At 39.4% G+C, this 21,246-nt stretch overlaps 3 protein-coding genes across 3 annotated transcripts; 1 reads left to right on the top strand and 2 right to left on the bottom strand.

Moving 5' to 3' along the window:
* The first annotated feature begins 750 nt into the window (after window positions 1–750).
* Window positions 751–8,315, top strand: LOC131781398 (uncharacterized). Its single transcript, XM_059098046.2, has 9 exons — window positions 751–866; window positions 1,142–1,550; window positions 2,735–2,955; window positions 3,486–3,682; window positions 3,908–4,203; window positions 4,906–5,036; window positions 5,457–5,625; window positions 5,810–5,970; window positions 6,157–8,315. Exons 2-9 carry the CDS (start codon window positions 1,159–1,161, stop codon window positions 6,750–6,752), a joined length of 2,163 nt encoding a protein of 720 aa, XP_058954029.2. The 5' UTR covers window positions 751–866; window positions 1,142–1,158; the 3' UTR covers window positions 6,753–8,315.
* Window positions 8,316–11,170: 2,855 nt separating this feature from the next.
* On the bottom strand, window positions 11,171–21,221 carry LOC131781386 (peroxisomal trans-2-enoyl-CoA reductase-like). The gene is made up of 8 exons (XM_059098032.2): window positions 20,943–21,221; window positions 19,867–20,032; window positions 19,414–19,495; window positions 19,039–19,135; window positions 17,784–17,888; window positions 17,129–17,243; window positions 13,602–16,239; window positions 11,171–13,381 (listed from the first exon to the last, which is right to left on the bottom strand). Exons 1-7 carry the CDS (start codon window positions 21,180–21,182, stop codon window positions 16,178–16,180), a joined length of 867 nt encoding a protein of 288 aa, XP_058954015.1. The 5' UTR covers window positions 21,183–21,221; the 3' UTR covers window positions 11,171–13,381; window positions 13,602–16,177.
* LOC136283735 (retina and anterior neural fold homeobox protein 2-like) lies at window positions 13,142–14,691 on the bottom strand. Its single transcript, XM_066172930.1, has 3 exons — window positions 14,583–14,691; window positions 13,602–13,792; window positions 13,142–13,381 (listed from the first exon to the last, which is right to left on the bottom strand). The coding sequence occupies exons 1-3, from the start codon at window positions 14,689–14,691 to the stop codon at window positions 13,142–13,144; spliced, it is 540 nt and encodes a 179-aa protein (XP_066029027.1).
* Window positions 21,222–21,246: the final 25 nt, after the last annotated feature.

The following is a 21,246-nucleotide window of genomic DNA, read 5'->3' as shown; positions in this document are numbered from 1 at the left end:
GAAATTTTTGTTCGAATGTTCTTAATTGCTTTATTACTTTTAGTGAGAAGTTGACTGACGCAGGCAACAGCTCTACACAGCTGTACCTTGTTTCAGGCAGAAACTTGCAGATTTGGGAGTGAGAAAAATTTCATGAATCAAGTGCATCATTTATTTTGATAGGAACTCATATGCATAAGTGTTTTAAGAGTTAAGCCCTCAACGTTGTTCAACGTTGGGAGTGAGAAAAATTTCATGAATCAAGTGCATCATTTATTTTGATAGGAACTCATATGCATAAGTGTTTTAAGAGTTAAGCCCTCAACGTTGTTCATGTTGAGTAAGAAGGAATAGCCTTAATCCTTTACTCCCATGGGTGACCAAGACAGAATTTCACTTAAGAATATCGATACAATTTCTAACAGACAGGTGAAAGAAATATATCAATTGGGAATTATTAGTTGATCCAAAACCAAAATCTCCAATCTAGCATCAAAAACATAACTAAGTAAATTTAAGAACAAGACAACTTTATATATTTTTTTAAATTTCATTTTGACTTAACTGAAGAAAGCTAAAACTGTCGCTCTTCTCACACGAAGTAGAAATAACGGGATGTGGCAGAGAGAAAGACGGAAATTGTAATAACCAGCAGATTTGCGATTGCTGTCGCTCCCTCAAGATAGCTCTGATGACACGTCAATCAGTAGATGAGCTGAAAAAGACAGCTGATGATGTAAATTTCCGCAAAAAGAGATTATTAAAGCGAAACCTGAAACCCACGCGACTCCCTCGGTGCAGGGTCAGTTTATCGTTTGACAGCACTGGAATACAGTTTACGTAAAGATCATAGTAGAAATTACTCGTAAAACCTTACGTGCGAGAGAGTGAGTAATCGACAATCCCTCGAGTCAGGAATTTTCGGATATATTGACTTACAACGATAGTGAAACTCAAGTATCATATTAAGCTTTCTTCAGGATTTTAATCAACAAAAACACTTAATCCTGGTGTCGCTGTCCGCTCAGTAGAAATGTCTGGTGACTGCGGACTCATCCTTAAGTAAATTTTGAAGAAATTAACTAGTACCTAGGCTAGTGCCCGTCTAGTACTTGTTTCATCCCATGTGTTTGGTATTCTATTAATATCCTTTATCTTACAGTCGAAGCCGGCAGAACGATGTGTCGTCCAAGAGTTACTACAGCCTTGCTCATGTTCATTCCTTGTTTGGTTTTCTCCGCGGAGATTCCGAATATCTTACCGGGTGATGTTGCTCCTTCATTTGTTCTTCAAGCAAAGGAAGTAATTCATGGTACCGACGTACTTCTCAGATATGGAGGCAACGATTCCAACATCCAAGGACCCATTGTGTTCCTCGCGTATACCGACCGCTCAGGATTCTTAGATCGTCTTCTATCCGACCCAGATTGCTTCAAGACTCTGATGGAGAACTCCCCTGACAATACAAATTACGTGTTTCTTTTTTATGCGACTTCTTCATCTTCGGTCAAAGATGCTGCTGACCAGCTCGCTCGGAGATTTAAAGAAGCAATGTATAACTACTTTTTTCGGTAAGTCCTATGTCCCTCAGAATTGCTTTTCACTCTCGCGTTAATTAACTACATTGAGATTGTTGTGACCCGAATGAGTTCCGAAATACAAAAGCAGGCTTCTTCATGATAGCGATACTAGAGTATTGTGACCCGAAAGAGTTCCGAAATACACGAGCCGGCCTCTTCACAACAGTGATACTAGCTAAGAAATTGCAACATCTTGGCCGACAAGGACCATTTTTACCTAAGGTGCAATATTTTGGAAAATTAACCCAAGTTTCGTGATCCGGAAGTCACGAATTTCACTTCCTTTCGCTAAACCCGAACGGAAATGTTTTTCACCATGAACACAATGCTGAACGACACTGATACAATCGGAAAGAGGCGCTGAAATTGAGGTTCAGGCAATCTTGATTTTCCGTTTGTTGACTTCTTTACCTCGGAGGGTCCTGACTTTTTACAACAGTGAAATAAATCCCTATAAACATGCCGGCCAAGAGTGAGGTTTATTGGATTAGTAACTCTGGGATGCACTCATGTATTCATTGAATATAGTGTTGGCCACCCTCATGAAATGAAATAAACATCTGTCACTCTTCAATTCTATTTCATTAAGAGCACTACCATCTTGGGTCCGCGGCAGCTGTGAACCTTGCTCCGGGTAAAGGATTCTTGAACACTTTTGGCAAAAAGCCACCAGCGTAGATTTGCTGTCCAAAGAAAACTGAAGCCCTTGATATATTAGTTAGTAACACAACACAAACAAAAGGAACTTGAAATAGCACGTCCCAAAAATTATCAAAGTTTACTGCTTACATTACAACTGTAAGAGCAGCTGAAACCATTTACTATAGTAATTAATAATATACACGAAAAAATTACGCGCGTCTGATTAGCTGAAAACGAGTGCATTTTTCATGTAACACAAGTGCAACTTACAAATAGCGCGCGCGCTATTTGTAAGTTGCACTTGTCGGAGTATTTTAAGGGGGATCATGTGGTTTTCAGGAGGAACAGATGTAGGATCAGTGGTAGGTAACAGAATATAAATGGGGGAAGATAGAAAATTGACTGCTATTGAAGAAGGGGGGGGGGGGGGCATATATATTGCATAATCTTATGAGGCGATCAGGTAAATTTCATCGTGACATAACCAAAGGAAACGTGTGAATCGGAATTTACAGGCTTCATTGCTGTTGCAGATCCAGCAGGTCCCTCGAATTCTCCCGGGTGAGGAGATTCCCTACCTTGACCGCGAGAATGGGAACATTACTGGATTTCAGTAACAACTGGCTTTCGCGGGTACATATTGCGACATTTCCTGTATTTACTCTCGGAAATTGGATCCCGCGGGTGCTATCTCAGTGGTATTGTTCCGGGCACGGGTGTGGCTTTGCCCAGATCGTCATTGAAAATGATAAAGGTACTGCCATACATTTAGAGAATTAGTTTAGACACAAGAAATCAACTGTCAGAGACGGACAATCGGGCAGTTTTCCTGAATGTAAGGATTCCATCAACTTAACTTTAGTCTCAGACGGAAACGGAAGTTTGTTTCTCCAGACTTTTGCACTTTAGATTCTTGCTTTAAAATAATAATACTAACACTCTTACTCTTAAAAGTCGTCTTTATCGACAAAACCAATCTCTAGGTCAGGCTTCATGCACACCTATAGGAAACATGCTTCGTTCTGCCGGAAACTGTCAGAAAGGGAAGACAGTGTATCTTAAAACTAAGACTAAGAGCTTCTTTTTCTGTTCCCTCTTCGTAAATAATTATAAATACCATTAGCTTTACTTGATCTATTTTGAATTTTCACATTACGCATTTTGTACTAAAGTTGTGTCGAATACTATTAGGAAAGGACATTATCCTGTTTTGAGTACGGTCTTATTACCTTTCTTTGTTTAAATATCAATGCTAATAACTTGTACTTTTTGACTTTAATGAAGGTGAAATCCACATGGTGTCAAAGCGTTTAGATGCACGCTATGATTGGCTGCCGTCTCCAGACACGCTCGCAAAATACGGACATTTGGAAGTGGCGTTTGTTGGAGATGCCTGCAATGCCAGCTCGTTTGTGAATCCTGTAAATGGTAAACTTGCCCTCGTTTCAATGGAGGGCGTCCAATGTTCATACTTTACAAAGGTTAGTTGCTGTTTTTTCTTCAATTTCTCGAAAGCCTTGCCTGATAAACGTTTGTCATGCTATGAGACTATTATCTAGAAAGATGTCACTCATCTGAACGCGATCGTGGAACCAAAAAAAAAAAAAGCGCCACCGAGAAATTTAAGCGTTCGACCTTCCAATTTTGCTTTCGGATGCTTAACAAATTGTGAGCAAAGCCTTACTGTCTTTCACTTTACCCCCCAGGTACAAAACTCTGAGAAAAATGGCGCTCTTGGTGTCCTGGTGTTTCCTGAACCGAACCAGGCTTTGCTAGACATGAACTGTAACGGCTCAGAATGTAACACACAGCTCAACATCCCAGCATCCATGATTCCACATAGCATTGGGTTTAATTTGAGCAAGGGCAGTGGTATTTACGTCCGTTTCCAGACAACGCCCTCAGACACATTTGTATTTGGAATTGACGGGGAGGGCAAAGTGGAGGAAACCGGTTGGTTTTTGTATCCGTCCACGCTCTTCATGGCCTATCAGGCCCAGTGGTGAGTTTACTTTAAACTCAGTTTCTGGAGTACTGTACTTTTGTTGTTTGAGTTGTTAGTCGATGGAAGCATTTACAGAATACAGGGCCATTAAGGTCGGCACTTTGTCGGTATGCTGTGAAGAACGAGGCAGAACACAAAAGGATCAGTATTATGAATCGGTGAGGGGTAAATAAGTGGCCCAACATTCTGTAGTTTTACTGGTCGCTGTATCTCTTTGTATCACTTCCACCAAGGACATCGGATCACGTAATACGTATATGTAGTGACGACAGAACGCTGTTTACATCTGTACATTTGAAGAGATTGGAGGGTTTATAATTATCCTTATACATCAGTGTCTCCGCCTCAATCCTGGTTGGCCACGAGTTGATTCTCGCTGGCATTGCTTTCGTTTTGTAATACATACCTGCAACAATGTTTGTCTTATTCCCCCTAGCCTCAGAGCCATGTTAGAATTTCAATATATCGAAAATGGCCTATGACAACACTGTTTTCCATTGGAACAAATAACATATTGGTTGTTGTTGTTATTGTTTTTTTTTTAGTGCAGTTCCGTTTACGTTATCATTCTCTCCAACAGTAGTGGGAACTGACCTCCCACCTCGGTCGAGAGCGAAAACATTGTATTGAAGTTCAGTTTTTAGTAGACCAGTGTTTTAGAGAAAAAACCCTAACATGTCATTACCTTTGTTAACACAGGTTTAATTATAAAACGCAGTTGTTAAAGAACTTGACAACGGGAGATGCGATGGTAATCAACGTGTTCAACCACAGTGTGATGCAGGGAGAGAAAGGGGTTAGCGGTACTGTTCATCTGCCTTCTTTGAATGGTAAGATACAGGTATTACGATGCATTCGATTCCCTGAATGCCGGTAAGACGATAAGGAAAACCAATCTGCGCATAGGAAATAGCGAAATATCTCTGAAATTTCGTGAAAAATTTGATTGTGTTTAAGGACGAGATTTTAGCACAAACACTGTGATCCTAAAATTTGTTGAAATAAGGTATTCACGTGTTTCTCTTTGTTCTGTGTTCTTACTGTCTAGTAAGCTTTGAATTTGTCAGAAATTATTGTGGCAACAAATTGCCAATAACCATTATTTGCCACGCTAAGATCAAGCCCAAAACAACTTTTCTTCAGTAGTTTGGTTTGAGATCTAAATTGTTTGATATCTCTATTTAAGTTCATTGTGAATGCGGTTTGGTTTTGTGGCAATCACAGCTGACGTTTTCACTTCTCTTTCTAAGACCTCCAGAGGTACGAACACGTGGAATTGGACTTTGCTTTATCGTGCCCAGGCTCCAGAGACGAAACTTGCGCCAGATGGGATCACGTAATACAGCTGTACGTTTGCTGTAACTCTACAAGTGAGCTATGTGGCCTGGAACTAGGCAGATGGATAACACCCTTTAGACGGTAGGAGTAGAAACCAGAGACAAGCACATTTGTTAATTTTTTTGTTGATGTCATGATAGATGACGTCTCGAAGGATGCCAGGAAAATGCTTGTTATCAAGTCAATCAGCGCACTTTTGAAATAGCCGAGAAGATGGTAAAAACATTACAACTTTGATGATCATTGTCTGTTTGTTTCCACACAGACGTATTGGACGCTGGTTAACGCCAGTGAAGCCGCTGATTCCTCTGCTACAATCCGCGGACTCCGGCTCAACCAACACTTGTAACTTTACGATGAAAACAGTTCCCTGGGCAATGGCGTGGGTTCCAACACTCAACATCAGACTTGTTGGCAAAATACAAGGTATTACTCTGACTCAGCTCTACACAATGAAAAATTTCTTCTCATCAGTTTCACGGGGTGCTTATTAACTATAATAATACCTTTTTGTATCCTCTTTAATGTTCAACTGAAGAAGATAACTGAACTCTGGTTTTTCTGTACGTTACTGCTTGACATTTTTACTCACACGTTCATTTTTATTCACAGTATTAAACAAGTATGAGACATTTCGCTCGAGAGAGAAGACTCTTGTTCCAGTAGAGGTTATACCACTCTTCAGGGGAGGAACATTTGACAAGAACTACAACACCAAATACAGACCCTTTACTTTTGCTCCTCCACAAGGAACTGACAAAGTAAAGCTTGTCGCAACCATAACAGGCCATGGCAGTGATAATAACAACTGCGCCGAGTTCTGCGTCACATCGCATCATTTTGTTGTCAACAACAAACATAACTATACCCGTGTGTTCAAAAACGCCGGCACCGCCCTAGGGTGTGCTGACCGCGTGCCAGAGGGAGTGGTACCAAATGAGCATGGCACGTGGCTGTATGGGCGGGACGGTTGGTGTGATGGCCAGGAGGTAGTACCCTGGGTCGTGGATATAACAAGTGCACTTACAACTCCTGAAAATCAGATCAAGTACTTTGGTTGGTTTAACAATACTGATCCCAATCCAACACGTGACCCTGGTGATATCATCATGTACTCTTATTTAGTGTACTACAAGTACTTAGCCCCGGAGCCGGACCTCCCTCGGCCAACCACACGAGTAGGATCTGGATACGACATAAACAAATAGTTTGACCTTTGAATGACATTCGAGCCGCATACTCTGATACATGTTACGGCTGGTAATATTTTCACTCGTAACAAAATGCGAAATAAAAATTTCAAAAGAAGGCGGGGACCGGCAGCCCCTCAACTCCGAAGATTGTTCTATTCTGATCCATTTACCCGGCAATTTGGCTATTAATATACATGGCTGTAGAGGACGAATAGCCTTATAGCGAAGCGACAAGGGCGGAGAGAAGTGTTTGCATAGCCTTCTGAAAAATTCTTTGTTCTCATTGGCTAAATCGAGCGTATTCAAGGCCCCTAGTACGGAATATTTGCGTGTAGATGACTTCTCTCCTCCTTTATGGCAATATTAGGGTCTTTTCGCAAACCACGACGACGACGGTAACGAGGACCTTGTAAAACAAAATATCTAATGATCAAAACAATAGCTTAGCATGTGCATTTCAATCCTCTGCAAAACAACTACGTGAAATCACCAAAATTTGCGTAGCCTGAGAGCGGAAACCCGAGGGTAAATCATTAGTCTCCATTTTGAATTCAACGCCGCTCACATTTGTTATGCTGAATTAAAGGTGTAGCGCTGTAAGAGACGGTAAACACGTGCAACCATTTGCAAAATTCTGACTTAAAATTTAACATTTTTTTTTTCTTTTGATGTCTACCTCAGCGTTGCCGTCCTGGCTGCTTAATATCCCTAATTTTTTTGTCTCACGTTTGTAAATAAGAACCATAATGAACTCAAAATGTGCCATATTCCTATGTCTATTTTACTAATTTCGTCCACAATTTTTGTACCTTGGTGAACATTGAAGAAAGCAGTGTTTCCTTGCCAGCTTTACTGTTAATTATAATGGTTGCAAAATCTGTTTCGGTTTGAAATAAGTGATTTCACAAAATACAGACCGAATTAGACCATACTAAGTCTTGTCACCAGTTATTTTTGACCGATGAATATTCTGAGTGCAACAGACATATGTATTAAAAGAACAGCTCGTAGTTCCAATTTCTCTAATCCAGTTAAGGCATTTTCTGACGCTGAGAATTCCTCCATTTCGGAAAAATCTACAATTTATCATGGTAAGTTGTTGTTGCTTTGGTTACTGTAATGAATGCATGATTGGTGACTTTGCATTCGAGTTTGCATAAATGATTGGCTATGCAACTGTCAAGATACAGCAAACTGTCTATCTAAACTTCCGATGAGACTCTTCCTTAACAACTCTATAGAATAATAAGTGAAAAATAAAGCAATTCATCATCTGCATGTTAAACAAAACAATAACGGCTATATTAAAAGAGTAATGATTATAACTAGTACTTTAGTTGTATTTCTAATGAACTATGGCAAAGGAAAACTCCTAAACTCAGACCAATTGCACGTTAAATACTATCGTAGACCTCAAGTGACCGCTCCATCCTTTTTGTGATAAAAGTCTATTGGATTTTTCTAAAGACTTCCTTGCAAAAATGGAAAAAACTCTTGCGCATGATTTTACACTTTGAAAGAGGACTCTTCAAAGAAACTTCTTCAGCTCCACCGTACATTTAGTAGGGTATGTTACCAGTTAGATATTTGTGCTAGTAAACTACACTGTGTGTTTCACGAAAAGTGTTTTTTTAACTTTACTGATTTACTCTCCATCATCCTCAGGAATAACGTCACTTTCTTGTTTTAAAGGATCATCTCTGTTGATTCTGGCCAGCTCGCTCTGCGCTACATTACTCAAAATCGCAGGTGAGGATTGAAATCTCGCGCGGCGTGTGATCTTTTCATTACAGTCTGGCCTTTCAATCTTTGGCAAAGCTAAACTCTTCCGGTGCTTCAATGGAGGAGGAAATTCCTTACTCCTTTCCTGTCTGTATGGCAAAGGCCATACGACAAGGCCTTGGTCAGTGCTTTCTAACGGCGGCAAACGTTTTAATTCAAGGAAACTCATGGGTGACCTTGAAGCTGCACCTTCAGAGTGTCGTCGTTGATACAACTTGTAATCTCGCTTTGTTGCGTTTGCAAGCATGTCTCCTTTATCAGCGACATGTGTTTGAACTGCAGTTTTAACACTTAGCCTTGTTTCCGTTGTGTTTTTACCGGGATCGATGGCTTTAAGTTCTCGTCGCAGCGAGACAAGATTTCGCTGAATATTTTTCATTTCTCGTTGCTCTTCTTTCGCCAAGTTTCCCAGCCGGCGTCCGAGCCGTTCTTTCTCTCGTTCGTTCTTTAGTTTGGCCTCGACAACATTTTTTATTATTTTACGGCGCAAAGCTTGTGCTTTTTCGTCGTTCTCCTCATCTTCAGCGACAATCATGGCTTCAAATTTTTTACGATGCAATAAATTTAAAACTACTGAGTCGACAAGCAATACTTGGTGCCGTGACCGCACATCACTTCAGTTTGCATTGCTTCATTCTTAAAACGTAACAACAGAAACTTCTAAAAGCGTAAATCATTCATCTTGTTTTTGAGAGTAAATTAATAATTGATTTGTTGCCCCTGGCGAAGTTTTGTTTAATCAACAATGCTTCAGAAACACAATTATTAGCGGGTTGTTATCGACAAAACACTTTTGAAAGCATTTTCACAAGGACCTCATCTAAATGAGAAAGCAATCGGTACGTGCCCGTTTTCCTTACTGTCCTACAACAACGTTGCCAGTCGGATACAGTTTGATAGAAAGTTCTTAAACAGGAGCGAATTTCACAGCAAATACGATCGGCAGGTGTTTCGCAGTTTTCACAATACAATCTGTTTAGCCAATGAGACTTTTTCACACGTTCAAAGGCTGTTTTTGTTTTAATTAAATAGACCATCTTCAGCTACCGGGCCGAGAACTTAGGCGAAGCTAATTGGATCTAATTGCTAAACGTCCCGCGAAAAAAAAGAAAACCAAACTCGTATAAAAATTTACTTTCATGTTTTGACTCGTCTCGTTCGAGTTCTATTTTTTTAATCTGAACTGCAAAAGAACGATATTTTATTCAGATAAAAAATAGCATACCTTGATGTTAATTACGACCTTCTTCGTTTCAAATTTGGATGTCTTTCTTTTAAGGAGGCTTTTAAGTAAGAGAGTCTCAATGGGATGATTATTCTTACGGTTAACGGTAAAAATTTTGGCCCTCTTACAGCCAACGGTTATTCATTTCCGTTAATTTTTGAAGAGGAATTATAACGGTTAATTTTTTTTAACTAATAACAGTTAAATTGTCAAGTTTTTACGCCCAACGACTAGAATTTTGAGCCGTTTTACGGCTGACGATTAAACCTATTGAGACCCTCCGGTAAGCCTCGATTTACGTAGCACGTACAGACTCAGTTTTCATGGCCCACATCCAATAGGGAAGGGGGACTAGGAATGACTTACAGGCTCCCCATCCAGGACTTCCAAACGGGGTGGGGTATATTTAATAGCGGTTATGCTAGAAGGCATATCAAAACCTGGCTGAGATCCAGAATATGATTCGTTATGTGTCAACTGCATAGTAGCTCATATAAAATGAACACCGCACACAGTATGAGTTTCCTTAGTTGAAGACCTACAATGTTTAAACAGGAAACTACTTGATATAGGCTTCCAATTATGGTTAAAATTTGTACTGAAACTCTATCTGGCTCATATGAATAGCAACGCCTTTAGAACTCTGAGAGTAAGGGGGGGGGGGAGGGGTTTTAGCAAGGAGGGAAAGAGGGAGAGAACGTTTACAGTTGATATCAGGGGCGAATCATCTCTTTAAATTTTTTTGTTCAACGCTGTTCTGCTATTCTGAACAAGTCACTTCTGAAGGTATTGCAAAGTATGTAAATACCTGCGCTTCGCAGTTCGTAAGATTTGACCTCATTTTGTTCCATGTTCGTCATTTAAAATCTACGGCAATATTGTGCATTATAAACCCTCCTTACGTTCTTTTATGTTAGCCTTGTCTCTTTAGTGATTCTCTACCTTTCGCTTATTTTCAATGCAACTAAAATCATCAAAATGACCCTAAAGTTTACGACGCAGATCCTCCGTTTTGAAACGAAAAATTGAGAAATCAAGGGCACGATGATTTGGAGAATGCAAATTATTTTACGTGTAATTGGACTAAGGAGATAAATTACCCGTTAGATGTTTCGTAAGTGGGCATTGAGACGTGGGGAAGGGAGGGAGGAGGAAGGGGGGGGGAGGAGGAAGGGGGGAGGAGGAAAGGGACTCGAAAGCGAAAACACAGCTTAGGGGAGAGCTCTTGCGTTCTACACTATTATTCGCGCGCTTGCTTTATAATATGGAAAAAAAGGAGAGGGAGAGACAGAGTGGGTGTGTGTCAACCAATCTTTTTGTTCTCATCAGCACTCTCTGTAGAACGCATTCCTGAGGTAAAAAAGACTAGATTTTCAACAAATACAATGTATTGATTTCTTTATCTGCTTCTTACGTTGAGTTATTTTCAGCAAGACTGATTTCAACTGTATCGTGTTGTTAAAAACAGACATCAGTGGATGACCATTATTATGAGCTACCCGGCGACTACAATACAGTTTGGGTCGAACCCAAATCAGAATCTTTCGTTTCAGACGTCCCTTGTAGATGCATCATCTCATGTTGACAACACCGACCCAGACCCAGTCCTAATGATTACATCTACAAACAATAACTCCGGCGAAAATCACAGCTACTCGGTTGATAAAAATTTACGATCGTTACACAATGTGTACATCTACAGATTATTATCACACAATAATGACTACATTCAGTAAAACTTTGATCTTAGATCAGCTATTTCGCCTTCCATCGCTTAAAGGCTCTGTAACATGTTCTGCAGTTTGTTTCATGGGAAGAACCAGCAAAACAAAATCTCAAATCTTGCACTCAGCCCGTTGTGAACGGTAAATAATATGTTTTAGACTGTACCCTCAGCTGTGCTAACTGTTATATGATAAATGCACTGTGGGCAAAGAAAAGTCTTCAAACGATGTGTGCGGGAGATAAGTTCAACTACATGGCACAAAAACCTGGTCCTTTGTGCAAGATGTTCGTTGTACAAACTGTAGAGTTGGCAAAATCATGGAAAACTGATTCCTCAAGGCGAACCAAATGAACGTAAAAAATTATTGAGATTTGCCAACATAATCTGAAATCAGAGTTATTTTTTTCAAGAAGTTACCGACCAAAATGTGCGAATACCAATTTTCCATTAGCTTCTCTGAAAGACCAATCGAGCAAACGAACAAACTATTTATTTACAATAATTTCAAATCATCAAAAATAGTTTAAAGTGCATATAATACCCCATTCACACCAAAGCTTAGACATGTTTTAGAGCTCTTTGTTAAACACGGATCAAAATTGTATTCTACGAAGAAGCTGTTTAGACCGATGTTTGTCGACTTCAAATTTAGCACATTAAAAATACAATTAAGTGACTACTTGAAACCTATGGAAAACTCAGTTTTTCAGTTCTCTGTTTTTCATTCGGTTAAACCCGGTTTAAGTAAACAAGTTTTGCTGATGTAAATGGGATGTAAGTTTGTTGGTACAGTTTCCGCCATCCTAATCTATTCATATACACAGAAAGTTTCGGAAGTGAGGTTAGTTTGGAGACATAAGTCGTAAAAAAAAAACAGCCAAATTTCACGCTAAATTTTAGAAATACATGGATTATCTAGTTTCACATGTCATAACTAGTAAGTAAATCTGAGCAAATAAATCTATGGTTTGGGAAACATCGTAAAAGTTAAAGAAAGATATTATTATTCTTGTCACGAGTGTGGTACGAAGAAAAAAAATCTGAGTTTGCAATGAGAAATCAAACCCATGACCTTTTGATTCCGCGCTCCGATGCTCTACCTCTGAACCAAACTGGAAAACTCAATGGTAAGCCAGGTGATTACAAAGTTCATGCGAAAGCGTCATTTTTCCCTTTTCCACACATGTTCCACGACTTAACTAAAAAATTTACAGTCAAAAAACTACAGTACTGACATCTGTTGGTTGATTGATCTCAGTTTTATAAAGGAGCAGTTTTACAATTGATGTCGAAAAACCAAAACTGAAGTAATCCCAGAGACTATCGATTACATCATCAGGAGCCAATGAAAAGTCAAAGTGAAAGCAAGCAAACTGCTTGAAGCGTAGTTTGTAGTTTTGGATCTGATTGGTTGAGAGGACCGCGCAAGTTTTCTTGGCCAATCACAGAGCAAAGTTAAGTAAAACCAAAAAATCCAGGATTCCTTTCGACACCCAATTGAAAACTGCTCCAATTGGGCATTTGTGAGATACCATGAGATACCATGAGAAAACTGCCATGGGGAAGAAAAATAATAGCTGCTAAAGAGTAAAAATTCATTCGGTCAACTTAACAACATCACAATGAAAAAAAAATCAATTAATCAATCAAATTCACAGCACATCGACCCCATTAGTTGCACCATTGTGTATTACCGCTGTACAGCATGCACGACGTTGTAATTGTACAGCACCGGCAAGGACTTCTCTCGTGTTGCTGGTGCTCAAGCCCCAAGAAGGGTTCTCGGTAAGTTCGAGGAGGTGGATTGGGGAAGACAAGCAGTGGTGATGGCGACATGACAGGCTCCGGGTGGGTGCCGTTTGCCATCTTGAGTTCTTTGCGCCATTTAAACCGTCTGTTCTTGAACCAGGTCTGAAGGGATCCGGGAAAAAATAAAAATTGAGTGAAAAGAAGATATTATCCAGCGATTTGAAAGAGCTGACGAAGGTTACTTAGAGGTAGTAGGTATGATCTTCAAACTGAGTTAGGCCACAGAAAATGGATGTTTTAAAAGTCACCTTGCCTTACATTCTAATCAACTAACTCAGATTTTACCTAAGGCAAATTGAAGAATGTATGGGAGTCTATTTACCTGTACAGTAACGGGAGAAAGTCCAAGTTTGAAAGCCAAGTTATCACGCTCTACACCCGTCAAATACAAAGATGAAAGGAAAGAATTCTCAAGGGCAACTTTCTGATAGATTGAGAATCGTGTCCGTTCAATCTTTCGCTTGTGAGCATTGGCAGTAGGCACAGGGTCATCAGAACTCTTTTGGAAATCTCCTGAAATAAGATAACATTAAGCGACTGTTAGCTTTAATTCTCCAGATTTAAATGATTTAACCGGCTCTATCGGCTTCTGAGTTACGAGATGTTTATCTTCCTAATCGAAGGAGAAAGAGGCGAACCATTGTGTTTCATTTCAACCCCTAATTTTTATCAACGCATGTTTGTCTCGTATCCTTCTGATTGATCATTCAAAGACACCAACCTATTTCTTGTGAAATAAAAAGGACTTTGCGTTGAAGGAATCTAGTCTATTATTTGATATAAACCATCCACCTGGCCGTAGTGAGACAGAGGTAACCGTCTTCTGTCTCGTATCCTTCTCATTTACCATTGAAAAACAAGCAATTGCATGTTTTTCAAAGGGTAATTTTGCTTCCACAAAATTGAGAAACCTATTCGGCAATAACGAGATAATGGTGGCCGTATTTTTTTTCCTCACAACAAATAGGGAAACAGAGCAAGAGCCTTAAGCAGAGCTCTTATTATAGAGTAACTCCCTTTCAACTCGTTGGGCGGCTTTCTTGTTTCATATGATAAGTTTTTTGAGCTGATCTTCCTTGCATGCGAAAAACATCCCAGCTGTGAAAATTAAAGTCAATATACTTCTAAGTTTAAGGCCACTGCTAAAAAAAAATGATCTAAGCCAGTCAAACTTATCCTAACGAACGTTTCTGTATCAAGATATCGCCTTGTTTTTTTCCTTTGCTGAGGAAAATCGCGGTCTAACCAATTTATTGTGTAATCAAAGAGCATCACGACTAGTCAAAATCTTCACCTCACGTACCTTCTAGTGGAAATGTACTCGACGCACTTTCGGACATCGGTTTTTTATCACAGGAAGAAAGCGATTTTTGGGCGAAGAAACGGTGCGTGTCAAACTGTTTAGTCTCCATGGCTCTTGTGTTCTGGCCTTACCAACACCTCCGCCAAATCTGACGATGGTTGTGTTCGCTCTAATATAAACTAGAAAGGGATATCGTCTCCCATTCGCTGAGCGGGTCACTGACGTCACAAATTTGAGAATGTTTATATTTTCAAGTTCAGTCTTCTGCTAATTACGTTATAAATTAACCGACCAATCACGTGCTATCGCTTTATTGAACGTGTTCTCTAAACTCCCAAAGGAATAATGTTGAACGTAACAAGAAAGAAAGAATTACGAAGGGTGAACGCTCGAAACGTCAGCTTTAAAACTAAATTTACGTTATCAACTCAGTTCATCATACTTAATTACCCTATTTTACTATCCCACCAACGCAGCACCACAGTTTCTTTAGAAATTTACCCCCTCTAACATGAAAGAGAGCCGACACTTGAATGCCCTGTTTTCAACATCGATGCTCTCTGGTTATTCGTCACTTTCGAGAATATAAATCCTCTGGGAAGTAGGATGGGAATGTGATTAGATGGATAATCTCCCCCTTAAAAATAAACTGTAGTTATCAACCCTTCGGGATTTTCATTTTCAATCGATATGTTGCTGTTAATCGAAGTGCCACCTGCAAACTCGTGAATTTCCTGTGCATGTTATGATAGGAATATAACAAAAAATGTACTAGAACTCGACGATTTTGTGATTCCGAGGAAAAGAATTGAGCTGTCATCCCCACAAGAGCTCTTTCTTTGATTATTCCGCCATCTTTATTTTGATGCATGCTCTCCCCAAATTCCCGTGCGAACGCCTTGACGAAGTCCAATATTTCTTATGCATAAGCTTAGCAAATCCACGACTAAAGACGAAACACGTTTGTGCGCAATTTAAGAACTTTCTTCATCACAAATACGTTACTGCAAAGAAGCGTATACCTGTAGCCGTAAAGACAACTTTGTGTGATCCACGGTATTGACGTACGCAAGGAACAAAAGTGGACTTTAATGTGACCTAATGTGTTTCCAGCGTCATAAGTTAGAGACCTTCTGCTTTCTTTTCTTCTCAGATCGATAGACTCTATTTTCAAACAATTGTAACCTCAAGATCATTTCCAATATATTAACTACTTTCAAAACGAACTGCGGCTCGAGCAAGCGAGGTCAATAAGTTGTTTATCACACGGCACTCATACAAAACTTGTTCAGTTTGAATTTGCCAGCTTTCTGACCTTCTCCGTGAAAACCGTCCGTATGGCAGGATACGGACCAAGTGGGAACCAATCAGAACGCTCGGATTTACCTCAGTACTACCCTGCCATTTAATATTACTGTACTCTTCCGCCTATAAATTCCATGAAACTGTGTAGCTTTTTTGGGTAATGTTAGTGATTCTCAGATTAGAAGATTTTGCCATGTATAATTACACATGATACAAAATGTTTTTTTCTTAATTTTGTAGCTTAACCAAACTCTAAAACTGAGAATGAATTTTTTTCAGTAAGGAAAAGATTACAACTTTGAAGGTGGAATACTATCATCTTTCCAAGTGTATTCTGGCAGAGAGCACTCATCTGCAACAAAAACAACAAAAAGTATGTGGGTAATTCCTCCAATAACCCTCCCCACCCCGATCCTGAAGATAAATTGGGAAAAAGAAAGGGGTGTGGCTATTGCATTAAATTGAGGGTGGAGGTTTAATGTTACTAAATTTTGCCCAATACATTACATCTTTCTTTTGACAGCAGCACCACAAGAGTATCCACGAAGGAACATTTTTTTGCATTGTTCTAGTGACAATCATAATGATTGACTTAGGACTTGTAACAGGAGCTAAAAGATTGAAAAAATTCCATAACCATGTGGAAATCTCTTAACAAGTTTAAAGGTCTGTAAATTTGAACAGCTGCATCAACTATAATCAACAGTTGTTGTTTCGATATTTGCCCAGTATTTTTAAACAGACAAACAAATAAACAAAACAAGAAAAAGCAGAAAGACAAAGGACTGGACAGGAGGAGTGTATCAATACTCGGGGGGGGGGGGGGGAGAAACTTGTTTTTTCTATGGCAGATCTGTCAGTATGACCCATAAATTATGTACCACAGCACAGTACAGCACGGTACTACTACTACCTACTACTACCTTGAATGGGTGCCTGGGTGCTTATTTAAAATTTTGGCTATAAGGGAGGGTGCTTAATTAATATTATCCAGCAATGATTCCTCCATATAAAAAGTTTGAAAAGTTATAAATAAAGTGGTAATAGAAACAGGTTTCCTTGTATCCCTACTAATTAAGAAAGTGAGAAGGGGGTCACTTATTTGAGGGGAGTGCTCATATGACATTATGGTCTAGGCCCAGGGTGTGGGCACCTATTAGGGAGAAGGCTCTTATCTGAGAGTGGATGCTTATTCAAGGAAATAGGGCTCATGAAACCATTCCATCGAGCAATTGCCTCACCTGCTGTTGGTATGTTACTAACAAACACTTTACTTGATGCACCATCCACATCAATTGTAGTTCCTGTTATGTAAGCTGCTGCTGGGGAGAGGAGAAAGCTGACAGCTCCAGCTACCTGAATAACAACAGAGAGTTCTGCTCATATGCATGATTTAGCCATATACAGTAAGACTTTAACCATGTTTTATTTAGCAAAGATACATAGCATCTCAAGCTACACTCTGAGCCCTTATCACTAAGATTGAAATAAATCAGATAATCTTTCTAATTATATCCACATGATGCTTTTGACATTGCTTGTCCTAAATGTATGTAGGAGTGGGGTCTCATATCAACCTAGTAATGGCCTTTAGCTCACTATGTAGTCTCTGTGGATTGTGGGAGAGCATTGCAACTTGGAATCCAGAAGTCTAAGGCTCGATTCTGGACTCAAAATTTTTTATTTGTCCCATGCTTGTGACAAAATAAAGTTGAACCTGTACTGAGTGGCATTATATTAAGTGGTCACCCTGTATTAAGCAATTGGTTGTCAAAGTTCCAAATTTTTTTCCTATTCAGCAGTCACCTCTATGAGTAACTCTGTGCGAGTTCTTTTTCAGAGGGATAACTGCCCAAAACCAATTAGAAGGGAAAAAAAGGGTACCATTGCTCTTACTTCTGCTGTGGTTCCACATCTTTTGGCTGGTAACATATTGGCCATCCTTTGAAACAGCTCAGGGTCAGGGTAGTTCTGTGCAGCAGTGTCAGAGTACACTACACCCTAGAGAAATAAAATGCTAATTCATGCTGTGAATACATGTACCGTAATTTCCGGTCGTTTACCCGCATGGCCGATTACCCGCACCGGCCGATTATTGCATACGGCGAAAAAAAAAGTCAACAGATTACCCGCACTGGTGGATAACCCGCACTGGTGGATAACCCGCACGTTGTTATTCAACTTTTTGGTGGCAAAAACGTGACATTAAGGTGATACATTTCAGTCTTTTAAAAGTTGTCTGATCCAACTTTCGAAAACTTGAAAGCGTCTTTGTCGAGTTTAAAGGTCAAAGAAATTCAGACGCGTGCACAATTCTGTGTCAATATTAGCATGTACTTTATTTCTGAAAAAATCGATATCTCCGGTTCTATTGGGCCTAACAAGTCCCTTAAAACGGGAAAATTCTCTTTAGCTCAAGCTAGTGTTAAATGGAAATTTGTTACTGATGCGCCGGATATCTTTGGATAATTTTTGTGCCGATAATAATTTGTTCGTCGCGCAACTAATTATGCGTGAAATAAACTCGAGTCGGCATCATGTTTTCGTGCCGCTTTGCGGCACTATTAACACAATAAAATTTACTTGAGAGGTGGAAACGCATGTTGGTGATATTTTTTTTCAATTCAACTACCACTGGATTTTAAAATTGTCACATAACCCGCACCTCCCTATTACCCGCAGTGGCGCGCGTTTAATGCAAAATCAACAGATTACCCGCGGGTAAACGACCGGAAATTACGGTACCTCTTGCCAGTACAGTGTATCTCTTGTGCATCCTTTTGTTCACCATACCAACAGTAAACACAATTAGCAAGAAAAAACACCAGGATATAGCATAATTTTGGAGAGTGGATAGGTCATTCTTAGCAGGATCAGCACTCTTTCATGAACATTTGTATCCTAAGTCTTACTCCCCATTACCACTATTTTGTCAGATTGACAGAGATCAAACTGAACGTAACACATTTACCCTTTGATGAACAGTCCAAAAATAATACAGAATTGTCACTATGATAAGCTGCAACCCTGCTGATTGCAAAGGGAAAGCTAAGTGCTCTTTATTTTTGATATTGTTTTCAAAGTGACATGAGCTTGACTGCATGTATAAAAAAGTTTGTTCTGTAGGTAAGGCAGATCAATACTAACATACTGGTGCCACACAGTTGATCCTAACTCCAAAACGTATCCATTCAACAGCTAGGCTCATGGTCAAGTTGTGAACTCCTGCTCGAGCTGCACCACTATGTCTAAATTAAATATAGTAATGACAATACAGAAAAGCGAGTCAGTAGACTGACCTCTCCTCTTTGACACAAAAAGTTGCTTTTTTTTAAGTTCTTTGTTTTTGTAAATCAATTCTTATCAATTCTTGATTGTAAAAAGTGCAACTTATGTGTAAATTTGCTGAAATACAGCTATTTAAAATTACTAAAGAAACATTATTTTAACCTCAGCAGAGTCAAAATTTTACACTTGCAGACAAGCACTGTTCATACAGGAAGAAAACAAAAAAATCACAACTTACGCCATTCCTGGGAAACCCTTGCTCATGTCCACAATGATGTTTACAATTGAACCACCATTTTTGCACATCCACAATCTGAATGCTAAACACAGACACATTCTCAGTTATTTCATAACAACTACACAGTTAACATAGAGCACTTGTTGCAAATTTGACTCATACTGAGGAAAGGCAAAGTCCTATACAAGAAAAGGTGCAATTATTTCTAGATGAATTGTGATCCTTTCCTAACATTTAAGGTTATCATAGTAATACCATAGCCTCCTATAACATCCCTACTTTCGGCTCTACCTATCTCTGTTTCAATAATAATTGTTCTATGCTAAAGGAATTTCTTATTAGGCTTTTCGATGGTTAGGCTTCAAACTTATTTTTATAGAACTCTCTGTGGCTTACTGCAAAATGGTTTCCCTCAGAAAACTATACCAATGGTTCATTGAAGACAGTGTTTACCTTCTTTACAGCACAGAAATGTCCCATTCAAGTTCGTGTCAACCACAGCTTTCCAACCCTTCAAAGACATGTTTGCCACAGGTGACATAAACTGACCACCCCCATTGTTGACAAGGAAGTCGATTTTACCATAGGAAGAGAGGGTTTCCTCCATCAAGTTTGTTACCTAAAATATTACAGTTTACATTTGTTTTGAATATTGTCAAAGACAGTATACACTAGCATGTAAACCACAATCAAAGATAAGTCAAACCCTGAGTTTGTAAACTCACATTTTGGAAAAAGAGTTTTTGAAAAGAACTCTAAAGAAATAGCAAAATGAGTCTCGAGAAAGTTGCCTCACATTGGTTGCTTAATCAAACTTACACCCATGTAACCTCAGTTACAAATAAAACAGAGAATAATTGGAATCGATTTCTGATAATTTTGGCTGTAATTGTATGGATGTCAAATCAACTGTTTAAGACTTATGTTTGATTTTACTCTCACTGGTATTGTTCAACCAATATCATATTTTCTAATACAAAATGACAAAAATCATTTTAACTTTCACTGAAGTGTTGTAGGACAGTTCCACAGAAAGATTTCATGTAACATGGATCCAAATTTTAACAGATGCAAAGACCGTGTCAGATTAGATGAAAAGGATGTGTGCCACTTGAACTATCAACGTACTAATTAGGGTATGAAGAGAGTAAAGAGAAAAGCCTGCTCCTGAGTCCAGTGGCTCACACTGGTCTGAAGTGTACTGACATCTAGATTATTCTCATTGGAGAAAAAAAATAGAGTTGGGTAGAAAGGATTATGAACTTTTTATAACAAATTTTGAACGAAATGATCTTTGGAGCTAGACATGTGCAGCAAACATCAATTGAGAAAACGCCTCCCTTGGCCTCTCCAGATAGAACAGGTGGGGAGGCTGTGATAACACCAATTCTTGCATTGGAACCTCACGGCAGAATGTACAGCGCTGTACATGCAGAGAAAGGCATATCCTCCACGAAAATCCCGGAAACAATATTATCTTAGTAATATGTCAATAACTCGGCCGTTGGAAACAAAGAACTGCTAGTTACCTGTTTTTCGTCTCTAATATTGCAAGGAACTACTTTCACCTCTCCAGTACTCGACGGTTGTACATAGCGACACAATTCCTCAGCCGTTCTTTTCAGTCTTTCCTCATTTCTAGAGGCAATAACAACCTTACTGCCAAGGTAGAGTAATTCTCTCGCAATTGCCTTTCCAATACCCGTACCACCGCCAGTGACAATTGCTACTTTGCCCTCAAATAACCCTGGCCGGAAGACAGACATCATGCTCCACCTATGGGTTGCGAACTGCGTATTTCGCGCGAGTCGTGGCGAATGTAAAGGTTGCGCA

The sequence above is a fragment of the Pocillopora verrucosa genome, chromosome 10, assembly GCF_036669915.1.
Source record: "Pocillopora verrucosa isolate sample1 chromosome 10, ASM3666991v2, whole genome shotgun sequence".
NCBI lineage: Eukaryota > Metazoa > Cnidaria > Anthozoa > Scleractinia > Pocilloporidae > Pocillopora > Pocillopora verrucosa.
Note: the sequence above shows the minus strand (reverse complement) of the source record. Positions and strands in the feature narration are given on the sequence as shown.